General features: G+C 40.5%; 1 protein-coding gene across 3 annotated transcripts in view; it reads right to left on the bottom strand.

Moving 5' to 3' along the window:
* PHF20 (PHD finger protein 20) overlaps positions 1-22,092 on the bottom strand; it is a 121,369-nt gene that overhangs the window by 73,992 nt on the left and 25,285 nt on the right. For all 3 annotated transcript variants that reach the window (XM_060189222.1, XM_060189231.1, XM_060189241.1), the window contains exon 3: positions 4,047-4,218. In XM_060189222.1, coding sequence (XP_060045205.1) covers positions 4,047-4,218 — 172 coding nt within the window. The remainder of the gene's footprint in view (positions 1-4,046; positions 4,219-22,092) is intronic.

Below are 22,092 nucleotides of genomic sequence, written 5' to 3'. Positions count from 1 at the left end.
ATTCTTATTTTTTTTTTGCCTCCATGATTATTACTGGGCCTCAGACCCTGCACTATGAATCCACTGCTCCTTGAGGCTATTTTCCCTTTTATTCTTTTTTTTTTTAATCATTGTTGTTGTTATTGCTGTCATTATTGGGCAGAACAGAGAGAAATCAAGAGAGAAGGGGAGACAGAGATGGGGAGAAAAAGATAAGACACCTACAGACCTGCTTTACCACCTGTGAAGCAACCCCCCTGCAGGTGGGGAGCTGGGAGCTCTAACCAGGATCCTTGAGCCAGTCCGTGCGCTTCACACCATGTACACTTAACCTGCTGCGCTACTGCCCGGCCCCCAACACTGAGGATATTCTATCTGTCACTAAACTGTGGCTAAAAATCCAGGAGTATCAGGAAACATGCCCGTTATGGAAGGAGGAAGCCTATTTTATCTTAAGGAAAACAGTAATCATTGCACTTAACACCACCCAAACTTTTTAAGATTTATTTATTCAAGGGGCCAGAGGGTGGCGCACAAAGTTAAATGCACAAGGACCTGGGTTCAAACCCCCAATTCCCACCTGCAGGGGGAATGTTTCAGAGTAATGAAGCAAGCTGCAGGTGTCTACCTTTCTCCACCCCTCTCTATTTCCCTTCCCCTCTCAGTTTCTGTCCTGTCAAATAAAAATAGAAGGAAAAGAAAGAAAGAAAGAAAGAAAGAAAGAAAGAAAGAAAGAAAGAAAGAAAGAAAGGAAGGGAGAGAGAGAGGGGGGGGGGGAGGGAGGGAGGGAGGCAGGCAGGCAGGCAGGCTGGCTGGCTGGCTGGCTGGCTGGCTGGCTGGCTGGCTCATGGGAGCAGTGGATTCATTCATAGTGCAGGCACCAAGGCCCAGAAATAACCCTGGTAGAAAAAGGAAAGGGGGGGGGGGAGTGCCGGGTGGTGGCACAGCTCGTTAAGTGCACATGGCATGAAGGGAAGGGAGAACTGGTCCCCGCTCCCCACATGCAGGAGAGTTACTTCACAGTGAAACAGGTCTACAGGTGTCTATCTTTCTCTCCCCCTCTCTTCCTCTCCTCTCTCATGTTGTTTCTGTCCTATCCAACAACAACAGCAGCAACAACAATGACAACCAAACGGAAAGGCAGGCATCCAGAAGCAGTGGATTCGTACTGCAGGCACTGAGCCTCAGCGATAACCCTGAAGGTATATATAATCATTAACGTAAGAGGAAGTTGGCCCAGATGTGACATAGTGGATAAAGTGTTGTACCCTCAAGCCTGAGTCTAATCCCAGGCATTGCATGCACCAGAGTAATGCTCTGGTTTCTCCTCATGTTATTATGAGCTCGCTCAAGCTCTCTCTCTCACATGTAAATACATACGTAAGTAAATAAATAGTATTGCACTAAAGTAAAAGACTCTGGGGTGGGGGGTAGGGTTCAGGTCCTGGAACATGATGGCGGGAGAACCTAGTGGGGGTTGTACTGTTATGTGGAAAACTGAGAAATGTTATGCATATACAAACTATTGTATTTTATTATCAAATGTAAACCATTACTCCCCCAGTAAGGAAAAATAAACAAACAAACAAACAATAGTATACAATATTAAATTGGGGAAGGGGAGAGGAGAGGGGGTAAAGGTAGCAAGAGTTCAAGTTCCTGGGTCAGGGTTAAAATGGAAAGCAAAATCCAAGTCAGAATCAGATGCAGAGAACAGGGTGAGAAAATTAGCTGACTTGGATAGTGTGTTGCTTAGCCATGCATGCAGCCCAAGTTCAAGACCAATCCTCACCATACTGAAGGAAACCTCAATGCTGTGGTCTCAGTTCTCTCTCTCTCTCCCTCCCTCCCTCCCTTCCTCTTCTCTCTCTCTCTGCCTCTATGTGATTAAAAAAATTAAATTTTAATTTTAAAAAAGCACAAAGGAAAAGATTTCTAAAAATCTCTCAATTTCTATTTGCTTGTTTATCAAAACACTGCTCAGCTCCTGGCTATTGATATTATGCCTGGAATTGAACCTGAGACTTCTCACATGCAAACCTTTTACACTAGAATTATACAATCTCCCCAACCCAAAATTCCTATTTAAAAAACTCAAAATGTGGGAGTCGGGCAGTAGTGCAGCAGGCTAAGCTCACATGGTGCAAAGCGCAAGGACCCGCATAAGAATCCCAGTTTAAGCCCTGGCTCCCGACCTGAAGGGGAGTCTCTTCACAAGCGGTGAAGCAGGTCTGTAGGTGTCTATCTTTTTCCCCTCTCTGTCTTCCCCCATCTCTCTCCATTTCTCTCTGTCCTATCCAACAACGATGACATCAATAGCAACAACAATAACCACAACAATAAAACAACAAAGGCAACAAATGGGATAAATATTTTTTAAAAACTCAAAATCTAAAAGAAAAAAAAAAAACTCAAAATCGTGGTCTGGGAGGTGTTGCTGTGATAAGGCTTTAGACTCTCAAGCATGAGGTCCTGAGTTTGATCCCTAGCAGCACATGTGCTAGACTGATGTCTGGTTCTTTCTCTCTCCTATCTTTCTCATTAATAAATAAATAAAATCTAAAAAATAAAATAAAACTCAAAATCAAAGTGGGAGAGACTTCACCTAGTAAAGCATACACTTTACCATGTGCAAAGACCCAGGTTCAAGCCTCTGTGAGCACTATGCAAAGGGAAAATTTCACAAACAGTAGAGTGGTGCTATAGGTTTCTTCTCTGTCTCCCTCTCTCTTACCATCACTCTGAAAATAAAGAGTTCACTGGGAGAAATGGAAGCCCTGGCAGCAAAAAATAAATAACTCAAAATGAATACTTCATTCTTCCTAAGGCAGTAAAAGTGCTAGGCATTCTAATGGAATTTAGAAAAAAGGAGTAACAGGGAGATCGCATAATGGTTATGCAAAAAGACTTTCTTGTCTGAGGCTTCAAAGTCCCAGATTCCGTCCCTAATATCATCATAAACCTAGCTGAGCAGCACTCCAGTAAGGAAAGGAAAAGAGGAAAGGAAGAGAAGGAGGAAAGGAAAAGAAAACAGGAAAATAATACATCAATTCTCATTCTTCAAAAGCTTATGAAAGATCTTGATATGAGGCCAACTTAGTGCTCTACATGAAATTATTACTGTGTGTGTGTGTGTGTGTGTGTGTGTGTGTGTGTGTGTGTGTGTGTGTGTGTGTGTGTGAGAGAGAGACAGACAGGGTTGCCACGGAGGCTCAGAGCCTGCATTATTCTTTTTTTTTTTTTGGATAGAGAGAAATTCAAAAGAGAATGGAAGAATGGGAGATGGAAGGAGAAAGAAGCATCGTTTCATTATGGAGCTTTCCCCCTGCAGGTGGGAAGTAGAGAATTAAATCATGGCCCTTGCATATTAGGTAATGTGCACCCAACCAGGCACATCACTGACCAGCCTCTAGAGTGATTACTTAATAAAATTTCAGGTAAAATAAAAAAGTTCACGTGGCTTGAGAGGCAGTGCAGTGTAAAGAGTTGTAATTGTTGGCATGAGGTCCCAAGTTCCACACCTGCCACTGCATGTGATGTTTTGGTTCTCTCTGTCTCTCTTATTAATAAAAAATTTTAAAAATGTTTAATATTTTATTTATTTATAAGAAAGATAGGAGAGGGGAAAAAGAACCAGACATCACTCTGATACATGTGCTGCCTTGGGATTGAACTAGGGACCTCATGCTTGAAAGTCTAATGACTTATCTACTGTGCCATCTCTTGGACCACAATAAATACAATCTTTAAAGCAGTGTGGAAATGAACATACTGTCTTAAGAAATTATCTAAAAGACACAAAATTATAAAAAAGACAGATGGGATTCTAGTTTACCATCAGGCAGTCTCAAGTAAGTTTAGAAGCTGTCACACCAATCACATGATACAAACATATCAACTGAGATTCCTCTAGAGCCCCAGATGTCATGTAGATCTTAGAGTTGCAACTACAGACCTAAATAAGAATTGGTCTGCAGATGCTACTGACTTTCACACAGAACATATAAAGGCTGTAACATAAATAGTTGACCCAGCACATTACAGAACTTTCCAAATTTATTACTCACAGAAGAGCCCTCTTCTTCCTGTAAGCCCTCTTTTCTCAACTGTATTTTCTCTAAAGGTCGTAAATAAGGACTGTCCCAGCAAAACCACTCATCATAACGATGGTTCCAACGCTTGAAATGGATGAGCACTTTTCCTTCTTTGTAGTCAATGTCTTCTATGTGAGCTGGATACCTGAGTTGGAAAATAAAACAAAAATAATTACTCTCCATCCAAAATACCTAAAACTGTACACTTTCAAACTTTTCCCCAAAGGAGTTGGTTATGAAGAACTAGACAAAACCTACCATTTAAAGGCTCTGTATAACTGTGTCAAATCACAAATTATAGAGGTTAACAAATTCAGGATTCAACGGAGTCGGGCAGAAGCACAGCAGGTTAAGCGCTGGTTGTGCAAAGAGCAAGGACTGGCCTAAGGATCCCAGTTCGAGCCCCCGCCTCCCCACCTGCAGGGGAGTCGCTTCACAAGCGGTGAAGCAGATCTGCAGGTGTCTATCTTTCTCTCCCCCCCTCTGTCTTCCCCTCCTCTCTCCATTTCTCTCTGTCCTATCCAACAATGATGACATCAATAACAACAACAATAATAGCTACAACAATAAAACAAGCGCAATAAATAAATATTTTTTTAAATTCAGGATTCAAACCCAATCTAAGTATTTCTTAATTTATAAACTATTATGCCAACCTTACAGAACTTGAATTCTTTTTTTTTTTTTTATTTTTCCCTTTTGCTGCCCTTATTGTTTAACATTGTTGTGATTATTGATGTCGTTGTTGTTAGATAGGACAGAGAGAAATGGAGAGAGGAGGGGAAGACAAGAGAGGGGGAGAGAAAGAAAGATACATTGCAGACCTGCTTCACCACTTGTGAAGCGACTCCCCTGCAGGTGGGGAGCCAGGGGCTCGAACCAGGATCCTTCTGCCGGTCCTTGCACTTTGTACCACGTGCGCACTTTGCACCACGTGCGCTTAACCCGCTGCACCACCACCCGACTCCCTCTTTTAATATATATATATATATATATATATATATATATATATGTTTATTTATTTATTTATTTATTTATTAATGAGAAACATAGGATGAGAGAGAAAGAGCCAGACATCACTCTGGTACATGTGCTGCTGGGGACTGAACTCATGACCTAATGCTTAAGAGTCGAATGCTTTATCCACTTTACCACCTGCCGGACCACAGAACTTGAATTCTTTTTAAAAGTATTTTTTTTATTTATTTACTTATTTAGAGAGAGAGAGAAACCTGCAGACCTGCTTCACCACTTGTGAAGCTTTTCCCCTGCAGGTGGGGATCAGGGGCTTGAACCCAGGTCCGTGTGCACTGTAATATGTGCACTTAACCAGGTGAGCCACCACCTGGCCCCCAGAACTTGAATCTTTAATGTGAAGTGGAACAAGGTTACTTAGCATATTAGGTCATTGTGAAAATAAGACAAAATGACACACATAAGATCTAAGAAGGCAAGAAACAAACATATAACAACTAAAACACATTTTACATGGGTCAATAAATTAGAATGAACATGCAATCCAAACTACCTAAGACAATCTCAGTTATAAGAATTTTGTAAGTCATACAGTAGAATACCATGCAGTTGTGAAAAAAGATGATTCTACACGACAAGTTCTCCCAAGATACACTATTAAGTGAAAACAAAAAGTTTCAGATATATAAGTTAATCTTACAAGATATAAGAAACGTGCTTATATATGCATAAAATATTTAGAAGGGTACACACAAAAAAAGTAACAGGTCACCCCACTATCCTTCTAGACTAACAGTAAGGAAAACAACCACTACAATTCCCTGACTCCATTATAACTGTTATCCACTATCAAGAACTATAGGTTTAAAGGAACTAATGGCCAGAGCCAGTGCTCCATTACAGGGTCTCTCAAACTTACACACAGTGCATTTCATCAGGGAATAGTATTAAAATGCAGCTCTAATTTAGTAGGTAAAGTGAGAGACTCAGATCTTTTATCAAGCTCCAGATGATGTTGATGTACAGTAACAAGCATCTAAATGCCAGTTACCAGCTTACTGAAGGTCAAGAAGAATGGGGATGTCATTAAAAAAGATTTAAAAGAAGGGTAGCAGGGAGCACAGCGGGTTAAGTGCACGTGGTACAAAGCGCAAGGACCGGCTAAGGATCCCGGTTCAAGCCCTTGGCTCCCCACCCTACAGGGGCATCGCTTCACAGGCGGTGAAGCAGGTCTGCAGGTGTCTATCTTTCTCTCCCTCTCTCTGTCTTCCCCTCCTCTCTCCATTTCTCTCTGTCCTATCCAACAATGATGACAACAATAATAACTACAACAATAAAACAACTAGGGCAACAAAAGGGAATAAATAAATATTAAATAAATAAATTTTTTTTAAAAAAAGAAGGGTAGCAAAAGGGAATAAATAATTTTTTAAAAAATGAATTATTCACTCATTCATTTACTAATGAAGGATGGGGATGGAGAAGAAGAGGGAGAGACAGAGAGAACCGGAGCGTCATACTGGCATATGTGATGCCAGGAACTGAACTTGAAACTTAATACTTTAGAGTCCAAAGCCTTATCCACAGTCACCTCCCAAGCCTCCAGAAAGTGATGTTCTAATAAATATGTGCTGCCTAAATGAAATGTATATGCTGTGTCCTTTTCTTATTCTTTTTTAATTTATTCATAAAGGAAGGGAGAGAGAGGGGAGAGGAGACAGGGGAGAGAGGAGAGGATAGAGGGAGGAGAGGGGGAGAGGGAGAGAACACTAACTGCACTAGCACATGGGATACCAGGGGTTGATCTCAGGACCTCACATCTGAGTCTAACACTTTATGCATTGTGCCACCTCCCAGGCCCCTGCTGTGTCCTTTTCAATACTATACTTGTATCCTCTAATGACAGTTGTTAATGTCTCATGTACTGTCAATGCCTTTATCCCAAGGTTCTCAGATTCCAGCTATCTATTCCACCTTCAGCCACTCTCCAAGTTCAGGCCCCTATCATTTCATCAGCTGATATTTTTCACATAGAACTAGTAGGGCATGCTTTTCAAAATCTGTAATGTTAATATATACACATTATTTTTTGCACAAAATAAATAAATAACAGAATAATCCTGAAAATAGCCTCCCTACTCAAATCCAATTGACATAGACCAGTTATAAATACTGGGGCGAGTGGTACAGGAGGTGGCGCAGTGGATAAGGCTTTGGACTCTCAAACATGAGGTCCCAAGTTCAATCCCCAGCAGCACATATACCAGAGTGATGTCTGGTTCTTTCTCTCTCTCCTATCATTTCTCATGAATAAATTAATAAAATCTTTAAAAAGAAACTAGGACTCAAACCTGGGCTGCACACATGGCAATGTACGTTCCCTATCTGGTGAGCTATCTATCTAAAAAAATAATAAAAATACATACATACATACATACATACATACATACATACATACATACATACATACATACTGGGGTGATATACCTCAGTGGTAGAGTGATGTATTTAGTATTAGGTCCTAGATTTGATCCCAAGCACTACCATATGCCAGAGCTGAGGAGTATCCTGGTCTATCTCATTCCCTCTCACATACATAAATAATGAAAGAGAAGACTTATTTAAACATGTTTATATAGGCATATTCAAAAAGATACATAGTAAAAACAAACCACATGTTAATGTTTAAATTTTAAAATGGAGGGGTCTGGGTAGTGGTGCATCTAGTTAAGAGCCCATATCAGCATGTGTAAAGATCCACTTCTCACCTGCAAAGAGGGAAGCTTCACTAGCAGTGAAGCAGGTCTGCAGGCGTCTATCATTCTTACTCCCTATCTCCTCCTCCCATCTCAATTTATTTCTGTCCTATCAAATAACAGGGAAAAAAAAAAAAAAGAAAGAAAACTGATCACTAGAAGTAGTGGGTTAATGATACAGGACACCAAACAGCCCCCCTACCCCAGTGATAACCCTGGTGACAATAAAAAAATAATAACTAATTAATTTGAAAAGGATTCCCTAAAACTATTCCTTTTTACAAATGAGGAAGATTCGAGTACTTCAACTGTAAGCCTCTTCTCTATCTTTTTTTTGTTTTGTTTTGTAAATTTTTTTTATATTTATTTATTCCCTTTTGTTGCCCTTGTTGTTTTATTGTTGTAGTTATTATTGTTGTTGTTGTTGGATAGGACAGAGAGAAATGGAGAGAGGAGGGGAAGACAGAGAGGGGAGAGAAAGATAGACACCTGCAGACCTGCTTCACCACTTGTGAAGCGACTCCCCTGCAGGTGGGGAGCCGGGGTTCGAACCGGGATCCTTATGCCGGTCCTTGTACTTTGCGCCACCTGCGCTTAACCCGCTGCGCTACAGCCCGACTCCCCTCTTCTCTATCTTTAACCAGCCTACCAGACTATTCAGTTTCTGCAAAATAACAAGTCAGTCAATCATCTAACATATTCCTATTCAAAACTCATTAAACATTTGCTATCCCTAGCAATAGTTTTCTAACATGGTCTTTGTACAAAATTACTATTTTACAGAACTAAATTTATATAATTAGTAGAACTTAGGTTTATACTACAATCATATTCCTTTAATGTTCTGGTGCTTAAATATTCTTTTTAATTTAAAACAATGGAATTATTTCAATACCCTTACTAATATTATGCAGCCACTAAAAGAATGAGGCAATTCAATATATATAGATTTTTAAATATCTGTATGAAAAGAAAACAAAACAAAACAAAAAAAAAAAAAAAAAAAACTCAAGATAAAAAAGTACTGAATGTGCTACCATTTATTTGGGGGGGGAGTAGAGCCAATACATCGTACCTGTTTTTAAATGCGTGGGCTATCTCTGGAAGGATGATCAAGCAACCCGGTTTGCCTCTTGGGAGGGGAACTGGATAGTTAAGGAACTGGAGAGGAAGTATGAAACTTGTTTTACTCAATATATATCCTTTTGTATGTTTTGAATGTTGTACCATGAGCATCTATTAACTATAAAAATTATATAATTATATGCACATTTTTAATATCCTTATTAGCTAAAATTCAAAAGATGGCAACCTCAGGACAAACAATAAGTTCCTTTGAGTTTGCATTGGTAAGTCCCTTCTAAAAGTCTGCTACCTGGATCCACAAAATCAATTTCAAATTCTTAGGTTACCAATTATACTGCACACATTCTGGATATGAAAAGCTTCTGGGCCTTTGGTTAGCCTAAAACTTCTTCCTTGTGTAAAAATTTGGAGGGCACAGGCACTACTGTCTGCAGACCTATACAAACCTCTCCAGGAAGTTTAACAATAACCAATGGATCAATAAGGATGAAAAAGGAGAAAGTGGTTGTTCTTACACTTCTCTAAAGTATGATAAGAATGTATGTCATGGGACGGAAGGTAGATAGCATAATGGTTGTGCAAACAGACTCTCATGCCTGAGACTCCAATGTCCCGCACCACCATACACCAGAACTGAACAGTGTTCTGGTTAAAAAAAAAAAAAAAAAAAAAAGAATGTATGTCATGGAGGATAAAGAAACCCAACTGCATTTTTAAAAGAAGGATGCAGTGAAGACATTTTGATCAAGCCAGTAAGACCTAATAAATCACAACTGGCTGCTGTCTGGGGACGGTTCACCGTCAATTCACAAAGCCATTAATTCCAGGTCATGAAAGAGATGGAAAACATATGTGTTCTGACCCCAGTCCTTAAGGACACATGAAATAATTAAACTTTAAAACAAGTGTAAGGGGGCTGGATGGTGGCACACATGTGGTTGAGCACACATTTTAAAGTGCTCAAGGTCCTGGATTTAAGCCCCCAGTGCCCACCTGCAAAGGGAAAGCTTCATGAGTGGTGAAGCAGGGCTACCAGGTGTCTCTCTCCCTATCTCCCCGTTCCTCTCAATTTCTGGCTGTCTATCCAATAAGGATCATTTAAAAAAATTTTTTTTTACAAGTCGAACCTGAAATGGAATTGGAGTATTACACCAAAGTAAAAGACTCTGGGGTGGGTGGGTGGGTGGGTGGGGAGAATACAGGTCCATGAAAAATGATGAATAAAATAGTGGGGGTTGTATTGTTAAATGGGAATCTGGGGAATGTTATGCATGTACAAACTATTGTATTTACTGTTGAATGTAAAGCATTAATTCCCCAATAAAGAAATAAATTATAAAATTTAAAAAAAAAATGTTTTTTTTTGGGGGGGGAGTCGGGCGGTAGTGCAGTGGGTTAAGTGCACATGGTGCAAAGCGCAAGGACCAGCATAAGGATCCCGGTTCAAGCCCGGGCTCCCCACCTGCAGGGGAGTTGCTTCACAGGCGGTGAAGCAGGTCTGCAGGTGTCTATCTTTCTCTCATCCTTTCTGTCCTCCCCTCCTCTCTCCATTTCTCTCTGTCCTATCCAAAAACAACGACATTAACAACAATAACTACAACTATAAAAAACAATAAGGGCAACAAAAGGGAATAAATAAATATTAAAAAATTGTTTTAAGTTTTTTTTTTTAATAATAAAACAAGTGTAAGGGGGGCTGGATAGAGGTGCACCTGGTTAAGCTCACATATTACCACAGGGGGCGGGGGGGTGAAAGCACACTGATAATAATAATCAACAGCACTTTACCTACATTAATAGCTTTTTTTCCTGACTTAACCTAAACATTTAACAAGAGGAAGCTGGAAATGATGCAACAAGGTTATCAAAAGAGATGTGGGGAAGGCTGGCAAAATTGCTCACTTGGTGTGTTGAGGGGGAATGGAAATGGCAATTGCATAATAGTTATACAATGAGACTCTCATGCTTGAGGCTCCAAATTCCCAGGTTCAATTCTCCCCACTACCACCATAAACAAGAGCCAAGCAGTGCTCTGGAAGGGGGGGGGGGGGAAGGCTCAATAGGACAGTGTGCTGCTTTGCCATGTGTGTGACCAAGGTTCAAGCCCAACCACCACGCACTGAAGGAATCTTTGGTGCTGTGGTCTCTTTCTTGTGTGTGCTCTGTCTGTCTGTCTGTCTGCATCTAAGGAGGGACAGATGTGGGGTTAAGGAGATGTTAGAGAATGGAACTTCAAAGCCTGAGGCCCTAGGGACCCCACACATCCCTAAATGCCAAACTAAGTGATGCTCTGGTTTCTCCTTTGCTCCCTTCATTTGTCATTCTCAAATAAATAAATAAAACAAACACACACCAGAACATCAACTTAACTCATGCTATGCTGAGCATCAAACTGAGGATGTGTTTGCAAGTCCAGGGTTTTTTCACCTCCAAGGTGACCCCTAATCTTTTTTTTTCTTTCCACCAATGTTATGGCTGAGGCTCAGTGCCTACACTATGAATCCACTGCTCCCAGCTGCCATTTTCTTCTCTTTTTTCTTTCTTTCTTTCTTTCTTTCTTTCTTTCTTTCTTTCTTTCTTTCTTTCTTTCTTCCTTTTTTATTAGATAGGACAAAGAGGGAGAAAAAAAATAAGACACCTGCAGACCTACCTCATCAATCATGAAGCTGCCTCCCTTGCAGGTGGAGAGTGAGGGGCTCAAATCCAGGTCCATGTGCTTGGTAATATGTGCACTTAACCAAGTGTACCACTGTCCACTCTCCCCCAACCCCTAATCTATTCAGTAAGTAGGATTTGTCCCTGTTTCCTTATAACTGCCATGTTTCAGTATTAATTTAACATAACCACAGAAAGGACTAAAAGTGATCTTTAATTCATTTTAAAACACTTTTTTAGTATAATTTTATTTATTTTGATAGGACAGAGAGAAATGAATAGGGAGGGGGGTACTGAGGGAGAGAGACCTGCAACACTGCTTTACCACTTGTGAAGCTTTCCCCCTGCAGGTGGGGACCAGGAGCTTGAACCTGGGTCCTCACACACAGTAATATGTGCTCTCAACCAGGTATGCCATGGCCCCTAATTCATTTTCTGTGAAATTATCTATTTGATGATTCATGAGACTTGACTCTTTTTTTGACTTGTGGGGGACACATTCCAAAGCACTGATCTGTCATTTTATGTAGTGCCAGGGTCTGAACCCAAGGCTCCACACATTCTGGGTGTTTGATCTACCACTGAGGCATCTCTCCAGCACCCAATATAGCTCTTTAATCTACTTTTTTTTTAATATTTATTTACGAATGAGAACGATCAGAGGAGAGAGAGAAAGAACCAGACATCACTCTAGTACATGTGCTGCTGGGGATCAAACTCAGGACATCATGACTGAGAGTCCAATGCCCTATCCACTGCGCCACCTCCCGGACCAAACTTTTTTTTTTTTAATTACTTCGGTTGTTACTGATCTGGTCAAGTTTTCTATCATTTATAGAGCTTTTATGCCTAAACTAGTAAGAGCTTAAAATGATCAATAGATAACGATTTAATCCGCAAAATCAATAATTTTCCTTTTAAGGAAGAGCCCAAGATACAATAAAAACACTTCAAACTTCAATTACAAGTAGAATTTGAAAAATGGCAAATATGAAACATTAGACTACTAAGCACTTTACATAGAGGGAACTATGTCCTATTGATCTCATTATTCAACGAACATTCCAATGTTTGTTAAAACAAACTGCTTAAAACTAACTGCTAGGTCATAAAGATGGAAAATAGGTAAACAAACATCAATGCCCATCAGGTGACAAAGACCAAAAGAAAAGTGTGCTAAGTGGTCCAGGAGGTGGCGCAGTGGCCAAGGCACTAAACTCTCCAGCGTGAGGTCTTGAGTTCGATCCCAGGCAGCACATGTACCAGAGTGATGGCTGGTTCTTTCTCTCCTCCTATCTTTCTCATGAATAAATAAATTATTTTAAAAAAAGAAAAGTGTGCTGAGATCTAGGGGAATCCCCACTCTCCTCTATAAGCAAAGAGAACAATAACACTATTGATTTCTGAAGTATTAGAATTACCCAGCCAGGGAGTCAGGTGGTAGCGCAGCGGGTTAAGCGCATGTGGCGCAAAGCACAAGGACTGGTCTAAGGATCCCGGTTCGAGACCCCGACTCCCCACCTTCAGGGGAATCGCTTCACAGGCGGTGAAGCAGGTCTGCAGGTGTCTGTCTTTCTCTCCCCCACTCTGTCTTCCCCTCCTCTCTCCATTTTTCCTATCCTATCCAACAACAACATCAATAACAACAACAATAATAACTACAACAATAAAACAAGGGCAACAAAAGAGAATACATAAATAAATAAAATATAAAAAAAAAAAGAAAAAGAGCCAGACCAGCATCATATAAGCCCAGATTATGCTTTTTTTCCTAACTTACAACATATATATATATATATATATATATATATATATATATATATATAGATATATAGATATTGAGTTGAAGGGTTAATGCATTAGATCTTTGCTCCTGAGGCCCAACATCCTCAAAACTCAGAGCTAAGCAAGTCACTAGAAATTTTTTAATTCTACGCACCAATGCATACTTGAACCCTGAAAGTAAGTTTAAAAAAAAAATCTATATTATTTCACTCATATGAAGAACTTAAGAGTAGACAAATTCACAGGGTTGAAAAGCAAAACTGGGTTGTGGGAGATAGCATAATGGTTATACAAACAGACTCTCATGCTTGAGTCTCTGTGGTCCCTGGATCAATCCCTGGCACCACCATAAATCAGAACTTATCAGTGTTCTGGTAAAAAGGGGGGTGGGGGAGGAAATGGATAGAAAACAAAGTAGAATTGTGGTAATTAGAAAGTGAGAGGATGGGGGACAGGTGGTGACGCACCTGGTTAAGTGCACGCATTACAGTGGGCAAGGACCCAGGTTCAAGTCCCTGGTCCACATCTGCAAGGGCAAAGTTTTGCAAGTGGTGATGCAAGGTGGCAGGTGTCTCTCTGTCTCTCTCCCTCTCTGAATTCCTCTTGCCTGTCAATTTGTCTATCTCTACCCAATAGTAAATAAAAGAAAATATTTTTTTAAGTAAGAGGATGAAGAATTTCACATTATTTTAGTAGATGCAGAATTTCATTTTAGGGAGAGTTGAAATATTCCTTATGGTGGTTATGTTTGTGCAACAATCAGTATATGTAATGCCACTGAACTGTATACTTTAAAACAGCTAAAGTGGTAAACTTCATGCTAAGTATATTTTAGCATTATCACTCCAAGCATTGCCATTACTGCCTTATATTTTCATTTTTCCTATTATTTTTTTATCTTTATTTATTTGCTGGATAGAGACAGTCAGAAATTGAGAAGGAAGGGGGTGATAGAGAAGGAGAGAGACAGAGACACCTGCAGCCCTGCTTCACACTTGTGGAGTTTTCCCCCCTGCAGGTGGGGACCATAGGCTCATAGGACCTGGGTTCTTGAGCACTGTAAAATGTGTGCTCAACCAGGTGCACCACCAACTGGCCCCTCTACCTTATACTTTCTTATATTCCATATTCTAAAGGGAAATAGGTGCTATGTTGTGAGAAAGTTCTAGATGACCTGAAGAGAGGTTCATGTGACAAGGAACAGAGTTTCATGGCAGAAACCAGCACCAACTTGCCTGTGGTAGGAGTCACCTTGGACTGCAACAATGTAAGAACCATATCCAGATTCCTTCATTAAGGAACCCCTGAATTCCTAGCCCATAAACACTGAGAAGATAATGCAAAATGTTGTTTTAGGTAAAATTTGTTACATAGCAATAAGCAGAACTGTAGCATTATGGTTCCTAAAACCAATTCTTATGTTTTCCAGTTTGAGAAACACTGGTCTAAATTACTAGATATGTAAACCTATTCTAAGCTTCCACCAAAGAAAGAAAATGCTGGTGGAAGAGGAAGCAATCCATGCCCAGGTAGAAGGCTTAAGAAATAGATCCACACATCCAGAAGAAATAATCTCTAATCTAGAAGATAAGGCCAGCAAACTCTTTCAATTCAAAGATAAGGGAGAGGAATGGCTTCTTCTTCTAGCATTTGCCCTTCTTCCGTAGCCAGTCAACAGCATCAGGTTGAGCCTGATGTAAAGTTTCGAGACCTCCTTTGAATCTGGAGAGGTGGCAGTCGTTGACTATGTGGGTCATAGTCTGTCTGTAGCCGCAGGGGCAGTTCGGGTCATCTCTGGCTCCCCAGCAGTGGAACATGGCGGCGCACTGGCCATGGCCTGTTCGATAGCGATTGAGGAGAGCCCAATCATAACGTGTTAGGTCAAAGCCGGGTTGACGCTTGCAGGGGTCTGTGATGAGGTGTTTGTTCTTTGCCTCAGCTGACTGCCAGCTCTGTTTCCAAGAGACTGGAACAGAGAAGTTCAGTGTAGGCGTAGGGGACCAGATTGGGTGACGAGACGTCAAGCGTTGAACAGGGTGGGCGAAGATATCCGCGTATATTGGCAGGTCCAGTAGAGCGTAGACGTGGGAAATGAACTTAAATGATGCCGCATCCCGACGAATATCTGGCGGGGCGATGTTGCTAAGAACTGGCAGCCATGGAACCGGGGTGGAACGGATGGTTCCAGAAACAATCCCAATGGAGGAATATAATTTGGAATCGACCAAGTGGACATGGGGGCTACGGAACCATACTGGGGCACAGTATTCTGCAGTGGAATAGCATAATGCCAGAGAGGATGATCGTAGTGTGGAAGCCATGAGGAGCTGGCCAGTCTTGCAATGATGTTATTCCTCGCGCCCACCTTTGCTGCAGTTTTTATGAGATGTTTGTGAAATGACAGAGTGCGATCGAGAGTAACGCCAAGATAGACTGGCTGGGCTTCATGCCGGATTCTCGTATCGCCAAGCTGCACGTGGCTCAGAAAGACTGAAGCAACTCTCTGTGAAACTGCAGACTCCATCAAAAGATGGAGTGTAGGGAGTCAGGTGGTAGCGCAGCTGGTTAAGCGCTGGTGGTTAAGTGCAGGAAGTGCCAAGCATAAGGACGAACCTAGGGATCCCAGTTTGAGCCACTGGCTCCCCACTTACGGAGGAGTCGCTTTACAGGCAGTGAAGCAGATCTGCAGGTGTCTACCTTTCTCTACCCCTCTGTCTTCCCCTCCTCTCTCCATTTCTCTCTGGCCTAAGGATGACATCAATAACAACAACAAAAATAACTACAACAATAAAAAATAACAAGGGCGGGAGTCAGTGGTAGCATGGCGGGTTAAGCGCACGTGGTGCAAAGCCCAAGGACCAGCATAAGGATCCCGGTTCAAGACCCTGGCTCCCCACCTACAGGGGAGTCGCTTCACAGGCGGTGGGTGAAGCAGGTCTGCAGGTGTCTCTTTCTCTCCTCCTCTCTGTCTTCCCCTCTCTCTCCATTTCTCTCTGTCCTGTCCAACAACGACGACATCAATAACAACAACAATAATAACTTCAAGGGCGCTCTCCTCTCCTCTCCCGGATCAACTAGGAATACCAAAGGAGACCACCCGTACAGAAACAAGACAGGACTAGAATGACCACAGAAACCCAGTAAATCACCAGTGAGTACAAACACGCGTGGCTGGTGACAGAGAGGAGACAGGGGCCTAAGGAGAGACTAAGTGACTGCTAACAGTTCAACAGTTTGTCAGTGGAGACACCACCTCCAGTCTGCTCCACAACAAGAGGACAGCTGAAGGGAGGAAAGGACTCCCCAGAGACTCACCAAGTGCAACTCTGAGTCTCCATTGCTACTACCCTCAGAATCTGGAGCAGCAACAGGGAGAGACACCAGGGTACACCAGGGTACAGAGATCTAACCGGGAAACTCAGGAGAAGACCTATACCTCAGTGGCATAGCTGAGGGGCTGTGAAAGTCTCTTTGCATAACCACTGGATTATCTCTGCCACACCCTGCTTTATCTCTTGGTCAGGAGTCAGTGATTAAGCTAAGAAGCCTATTGATAGTTTAAAAGCCCTCAGGCTCCCATAGCCTACAGGGAAGAAAAAAAAAGAGGCTTTTACACCACTGAGCTCCAACTCAGGGATTGAAAAAACTGTTAACTTATATAAAATGGTTAAAACAACAAAAAAAAATATTGGAGACTCGAGCCAGGACAAGAGTCCAGCTAAAAGTCCTCCAGAGGGTGAAGAACAAAACAACGAGTTCAATATCCAAATATTAGCTAAGGAAATAATAACAGGAGTGAGTAAAGAATTTGAAAAAATTGTAATCAGAAATGCAGGAACAACAAATGAGAATATGGAAGAAAATTCTAATTATCTCATGGTTATTAGAGAGCTGAAAGCTGAAATCGCCGAGCTAAGAAGGCAACTAGCTGAACAAGCTAAAACAGTATCAGAGCAGGGCAACAAAATAGATGAACTCCAGAAAGCAGTAGAGGGCAGAGAGAATAGAATCAATGAGGCTGAAGACAGAATTAGCAAGATTGAGGATGAATTAGAGACAACTAAAAAAGAAGTAAGAGATCTCAAAAAGAGATTAAGAGATGCTGAAAACAACAACAGAGTCCTATGGGATGACTTCAAAAGAAACAATATACGCATTATTGGCTTACCAGAGGAAGAAAGAGAAGGGGAGGAAGAAAGCGTTCTCCAGGCCATAATAGCTGAAAATTTCTCTAGTCTAGACAACACCAAAGACATAAAGATTCAAGAAGCCCAGAGGGTCCCAAACAGAATTAACGCAGACCTAAAGACACCAAGACATGTCATACTTAGATTGGAAAGGAATAAGGATAAAGAAAGGATCCTCAAGGCTGCAAGAGAAAAACAAAGAGTCACCTACAAAGGAAAACCCATAAGATTAGCAGCAGACTTCTCCATACAAACACTACAGGCCAGAAGAGAATGGCAAGATATCTATCGAGTGCTCAATGAGAAAGGCTTTCAGCCAAGAATACTATATCCTGCTACAGTGTCATTCAGACTAGATGGAAGCATCAAAACCTTCTCAGACAAGCAACAGTTGAAGGAAGCAACCATCACCAAGCCTGCCCTGAAAGAAGTTCTGAAAGGTCTCCTATAAACAACCAGACCCCCACAAATAGGACATATATCAAAACACTCTAAAACTCTACAAGAATGGCGTTAAAATATCTTCAATCTTTGATATCAATAAATGTGAATGGCCTGAATTCACCTATTAAAAGACACAGAGTAGGAAGATGGATCAGAAAACACAACCCAACAATATGTTGTCTACAGGAAACTCACCTAACTCAACAAGACAAACACAGACTTAAAGTGAAAGGATGGAAAACTATCATTCAAGCCAATGGCCCACAAAAAAGGGCAGGAACAGCTATTCTCATATCTGACATGATAGACTTTAAAATAGATAAGATTAAAAAAGATAGGAATGGACACTACTTAATGCTCAGAGGATCAGTCAATCAAGAGGACTTAACAATTATTAATATCTATGCACCCAATGAGAAGCCATCTAAATACATCAAACTTCTACTGAAAGAGCTACAGCAATATATTAACAGTAACACAATCATAGTAGGGGACTTCAACACCCCACTATCTCAACTTGACAGATCATCCAGGCAGAAAATCAGTAAAGACATAAGGGAGCTAAATGAAGAGATAGATAAACTAGAACTATTGGACATTTTCAGAGTCATTCATCCCAAGAAACTGGAATACACATTTTACTCAAATCCACATGGATCATTCTCAAGGATAGACCATATGTTAGGCCACAAAGACAGCATCAGCCTATTCAAGAGCACTGAAATCATCCCAAGCATCTTCTCAGACCACAGTGGAATTAAACTAACACTTAACAATCAACAAAAGATTAGTAACAGTGCCAAAATGTGGAAGCTCAACAGAACACTTCTTAACAACTTCTGGGTCAAAGAGGAAATCAAGGAAGAAATCAAAATGTTTTGAGAGTTCAATGAAAATGAAGACACAAGCTATCAAAATATTTGGGACACAGCTAAAGCAGTCCTAAGAGGGGAGTTCATAGCTATACAAGCACACATTAGGAAACAAGAAAAGGCACAAATAAACAGCCTGATTGCACATCTTAAAGACCTAGAAGAAGAACAACAAAGGAATCCTAAAGCAACCAGAAGGACAGAAATTACTAAAGTTAGGGCAGAAATAAATAACATTGAGAATAGGAAAACCATACAAAAGATCAATGAAAGTAAATGTTGGTTCTTCGAAAGAGTAAACAAAATCGACAAACCTTTAGCCAGACTCACAAAACAAAAAAGGGAGAAGACCCAAATCGGATAGTAAATGAAAGAGGAGAAATCACAACAGACACTGCAGAAATTCAACATATCATGCGAGGCTTCTATGAACAACTATATGCCACCAAGCTAGAGAACCTGGAAGAAATGAATGATTTCCTAGATACCTACCAACTTCCAAAACTAAGTAAAGAGGAAGTGGATAACATGAACAGGCCCATCACAGCTAATGAAATTGAAACAGTTATCAAAAATCTTCCCAAAAATAAAAGTCCTGGACCAGATGGTTTTACAAATGAATTCTACAAAACTTTCAAAGAAGAACTAATACCTCTACTTTTAAAAGTCTTCCAGAAGATTGAAGACACTGGAATACTCCCTGCCAGCTTCTATGAAGCCAACATCACCCTGATACCAAAAGCAGACAGGGACACAACCAAAAAAGAAAACTACAGACCAATATCTCTGATGAACATAGATGCGAAAATATTGAACAAAATTCTAGCCAACCGGATACAGCAGTATATCAAAAAGATTGTTCATCATGACCAAGTGGGGTTTATCCCAAGCATGCAAGGTTGGTTAATATACGTAAATCAATCAATGTGATCCACCACATCAACAAAAGCAAGACCAAAAACCACATGGTCATATCAATAGATGCAGAGAAAGCCTTTGACAAAATACAACATCCCTTTATGATCAAAACACTACAAAAAATGGGAATATATGGAAAATTCCTGAAGATAGTGGAGTCTATATATAGTAAACCTACAGCCAACATCATACTCAATGGTGAAAAACTGGAAGCATTTCCCCTCAGATCAGGTACGAGACAGGGCTGCCCACTATCACCATTACTATTCAACACAGTGTTGGAAGTTCTTGCCATAGCAATCAGGCAGGAGCAAGGAATTAAAGGCATACAGACTGGAAGAGAAGAAGTCAAACTCTCCTTATTTGCAGATGACATGATAGTATACATGGAAAAACCTAAGGAATCCAGCAAGAAGCTTTTGGAAATCATCAGGCAATACAGTAATGTGTCAGGTTATAAAATTAACATTCAAAAGTCAGTGGCATTCCTCTATGCAAACACTAAGTTAGAAGAAATTGAAATCCAGAAATCAGTTCCTTTTTCTATAGCAACAAAAACAATAAAATATCTAGGAGTAAACCTAACCGAAGAAGTGAAAGATTTGTATACTGAAAATTATGAGTCACTACTCAAAGAAATTGAAAAAGACACAAAGAAGTGGAAAGATATTCCATGTTCATGGGTTGGAAGAATTAACATCATCAAAATGAATATATTACCCAGAGCCATCTACAAATTTAAGGCTATCCCCATCAAGATCCCAAGCACATTTTTTAGGAGAATAGAAAAAATGCTACAAATGTTTATCTGGAACCAGAAAAGACCTAGAATTGCCAAAACAATCTTGAGAAAAAAGAACAGAACCGGAGGCATCACACTCCCAGATCTCAAACTGTATTATAGGGCCATTGTCATCAAAACTGCTTGGTACTGGAACATGAACAGACACACTGACTAGTGGAATAGAATTGAGAGCCCAGAAATGAGGCCCCACACCTATGGACATCTAATCTTTGACAAAGGGGCCCAGACTATTACATGGGGAAAGCAGAGTCTCTTCAACAAATGGTGTTGGAAACAATGGGTTGAAACATGCAGAAGAATGAAACTGAATCCAGATCATCCAGGAAGAAAATCAGTAAAGACATAAGGGAGCTAAATGAAGAGATAGATAACCTAGAACTATTGGACATTTTCAGAGTCATTCAGAGCAAGTTGTGGTATATATACACAATGGAATACTACTCAGCTGTAAAAAATGGTGACTTCACCATTTTCAGCCGATCTTAGATGGACCTTGAAAAAATCATGTTGAGTGAAATAAGTCAGAAACAGAAGGATGAATATGGGATGATCTCACTCTCAGGCCGAAGTTGAAAAACAAGATTAGAAAAGAAAACACAAGTCGAACCTGAAATGGAATTGGAGTATTACACCAAAGTAAAAGACTCTGGGGTGGGTGGGTGGGGAGAATACAAGTCCATGAAAAATGAAAAAAAAAAAAAAAAAAAAATGTAAAAAAATAAAAATAAAAAAAATAAAATAAAAAAAAAAAAATGAATGAATCTGAATCACTGTATTTTACCGAATCCAAAGTAAATTCCAAGTGGATCAAGGACTTGGATGTTAGACCACAAACTATCAGATACTTAGAGGAAAATATTGGAAGAACTTTTTTCCGCATAAATTTTAAAGACATTTTCAATGAAACGAATCCAATTACAAAGAAGACTAAGGCAAGTATAAACCTATGGGACTACATCAAATTAAAAAGCTTCTTCACAGCAAATGAAACCACTACCCAAATCAAGAGACCCCTCACAGAATGGGAGAAGATATTTACATGCCATACATCAGATAAGAGTTTAATAACCAACATACATAAAGAGCTTGCCAGACTCAACAACAAGACAACAAATAACCCCATCCAAAAATGGGGGGAGGACTTGGACAGAATATTCACCACAGAAGAGATCCAAAAGGCCGAGAAACACATGAAAAAATGCTCCAAGTCTCTGATTGTCAGAGACATGCAAATCAAGAAAACAATGAGATATCACTTCACTCCTGTGAGAATGTCACACATCAGAAAAGGTAACAGCAGCAAATGCTGGAGAGGGTGTGGGGTCAAAGGAACCCTCCTACACTGCTGGTGGGAATGTCAATTGGTCCAACCTCTGTGCAGAACAGTCTGGAGAACTCTCAGAAGGCTAGAAATGGACCTACCCTATGACCCTGCAATTCCCCTCCTGGGGATATATCCTAAGGAACCCAACACATCCATCCAAAAAGATCTGTGTACACAGATGTTCTTGGCAGCACAATTTGTAATAGCCAAAA

The sequence above is a fragment of the Erinaceus europaeus genome, chromosome 1, assembly GCF_950295315.1.
Source record: "Erinaceus europaeus chromosome 1, mEriEur2.1, whole genome shotgun sequence".
NCBI classification, from domain to species: Eukaryota; Metazoa; Chordata; class Mammalia; order Eulipotyphla; family Erinaceidae; genus Erinaceus; species Erinaceus europaeus.
Note: the sequence above shows the minus strand (reverse complement) of the source record. Positions and strands in the feature narration are given on the sequence as shown.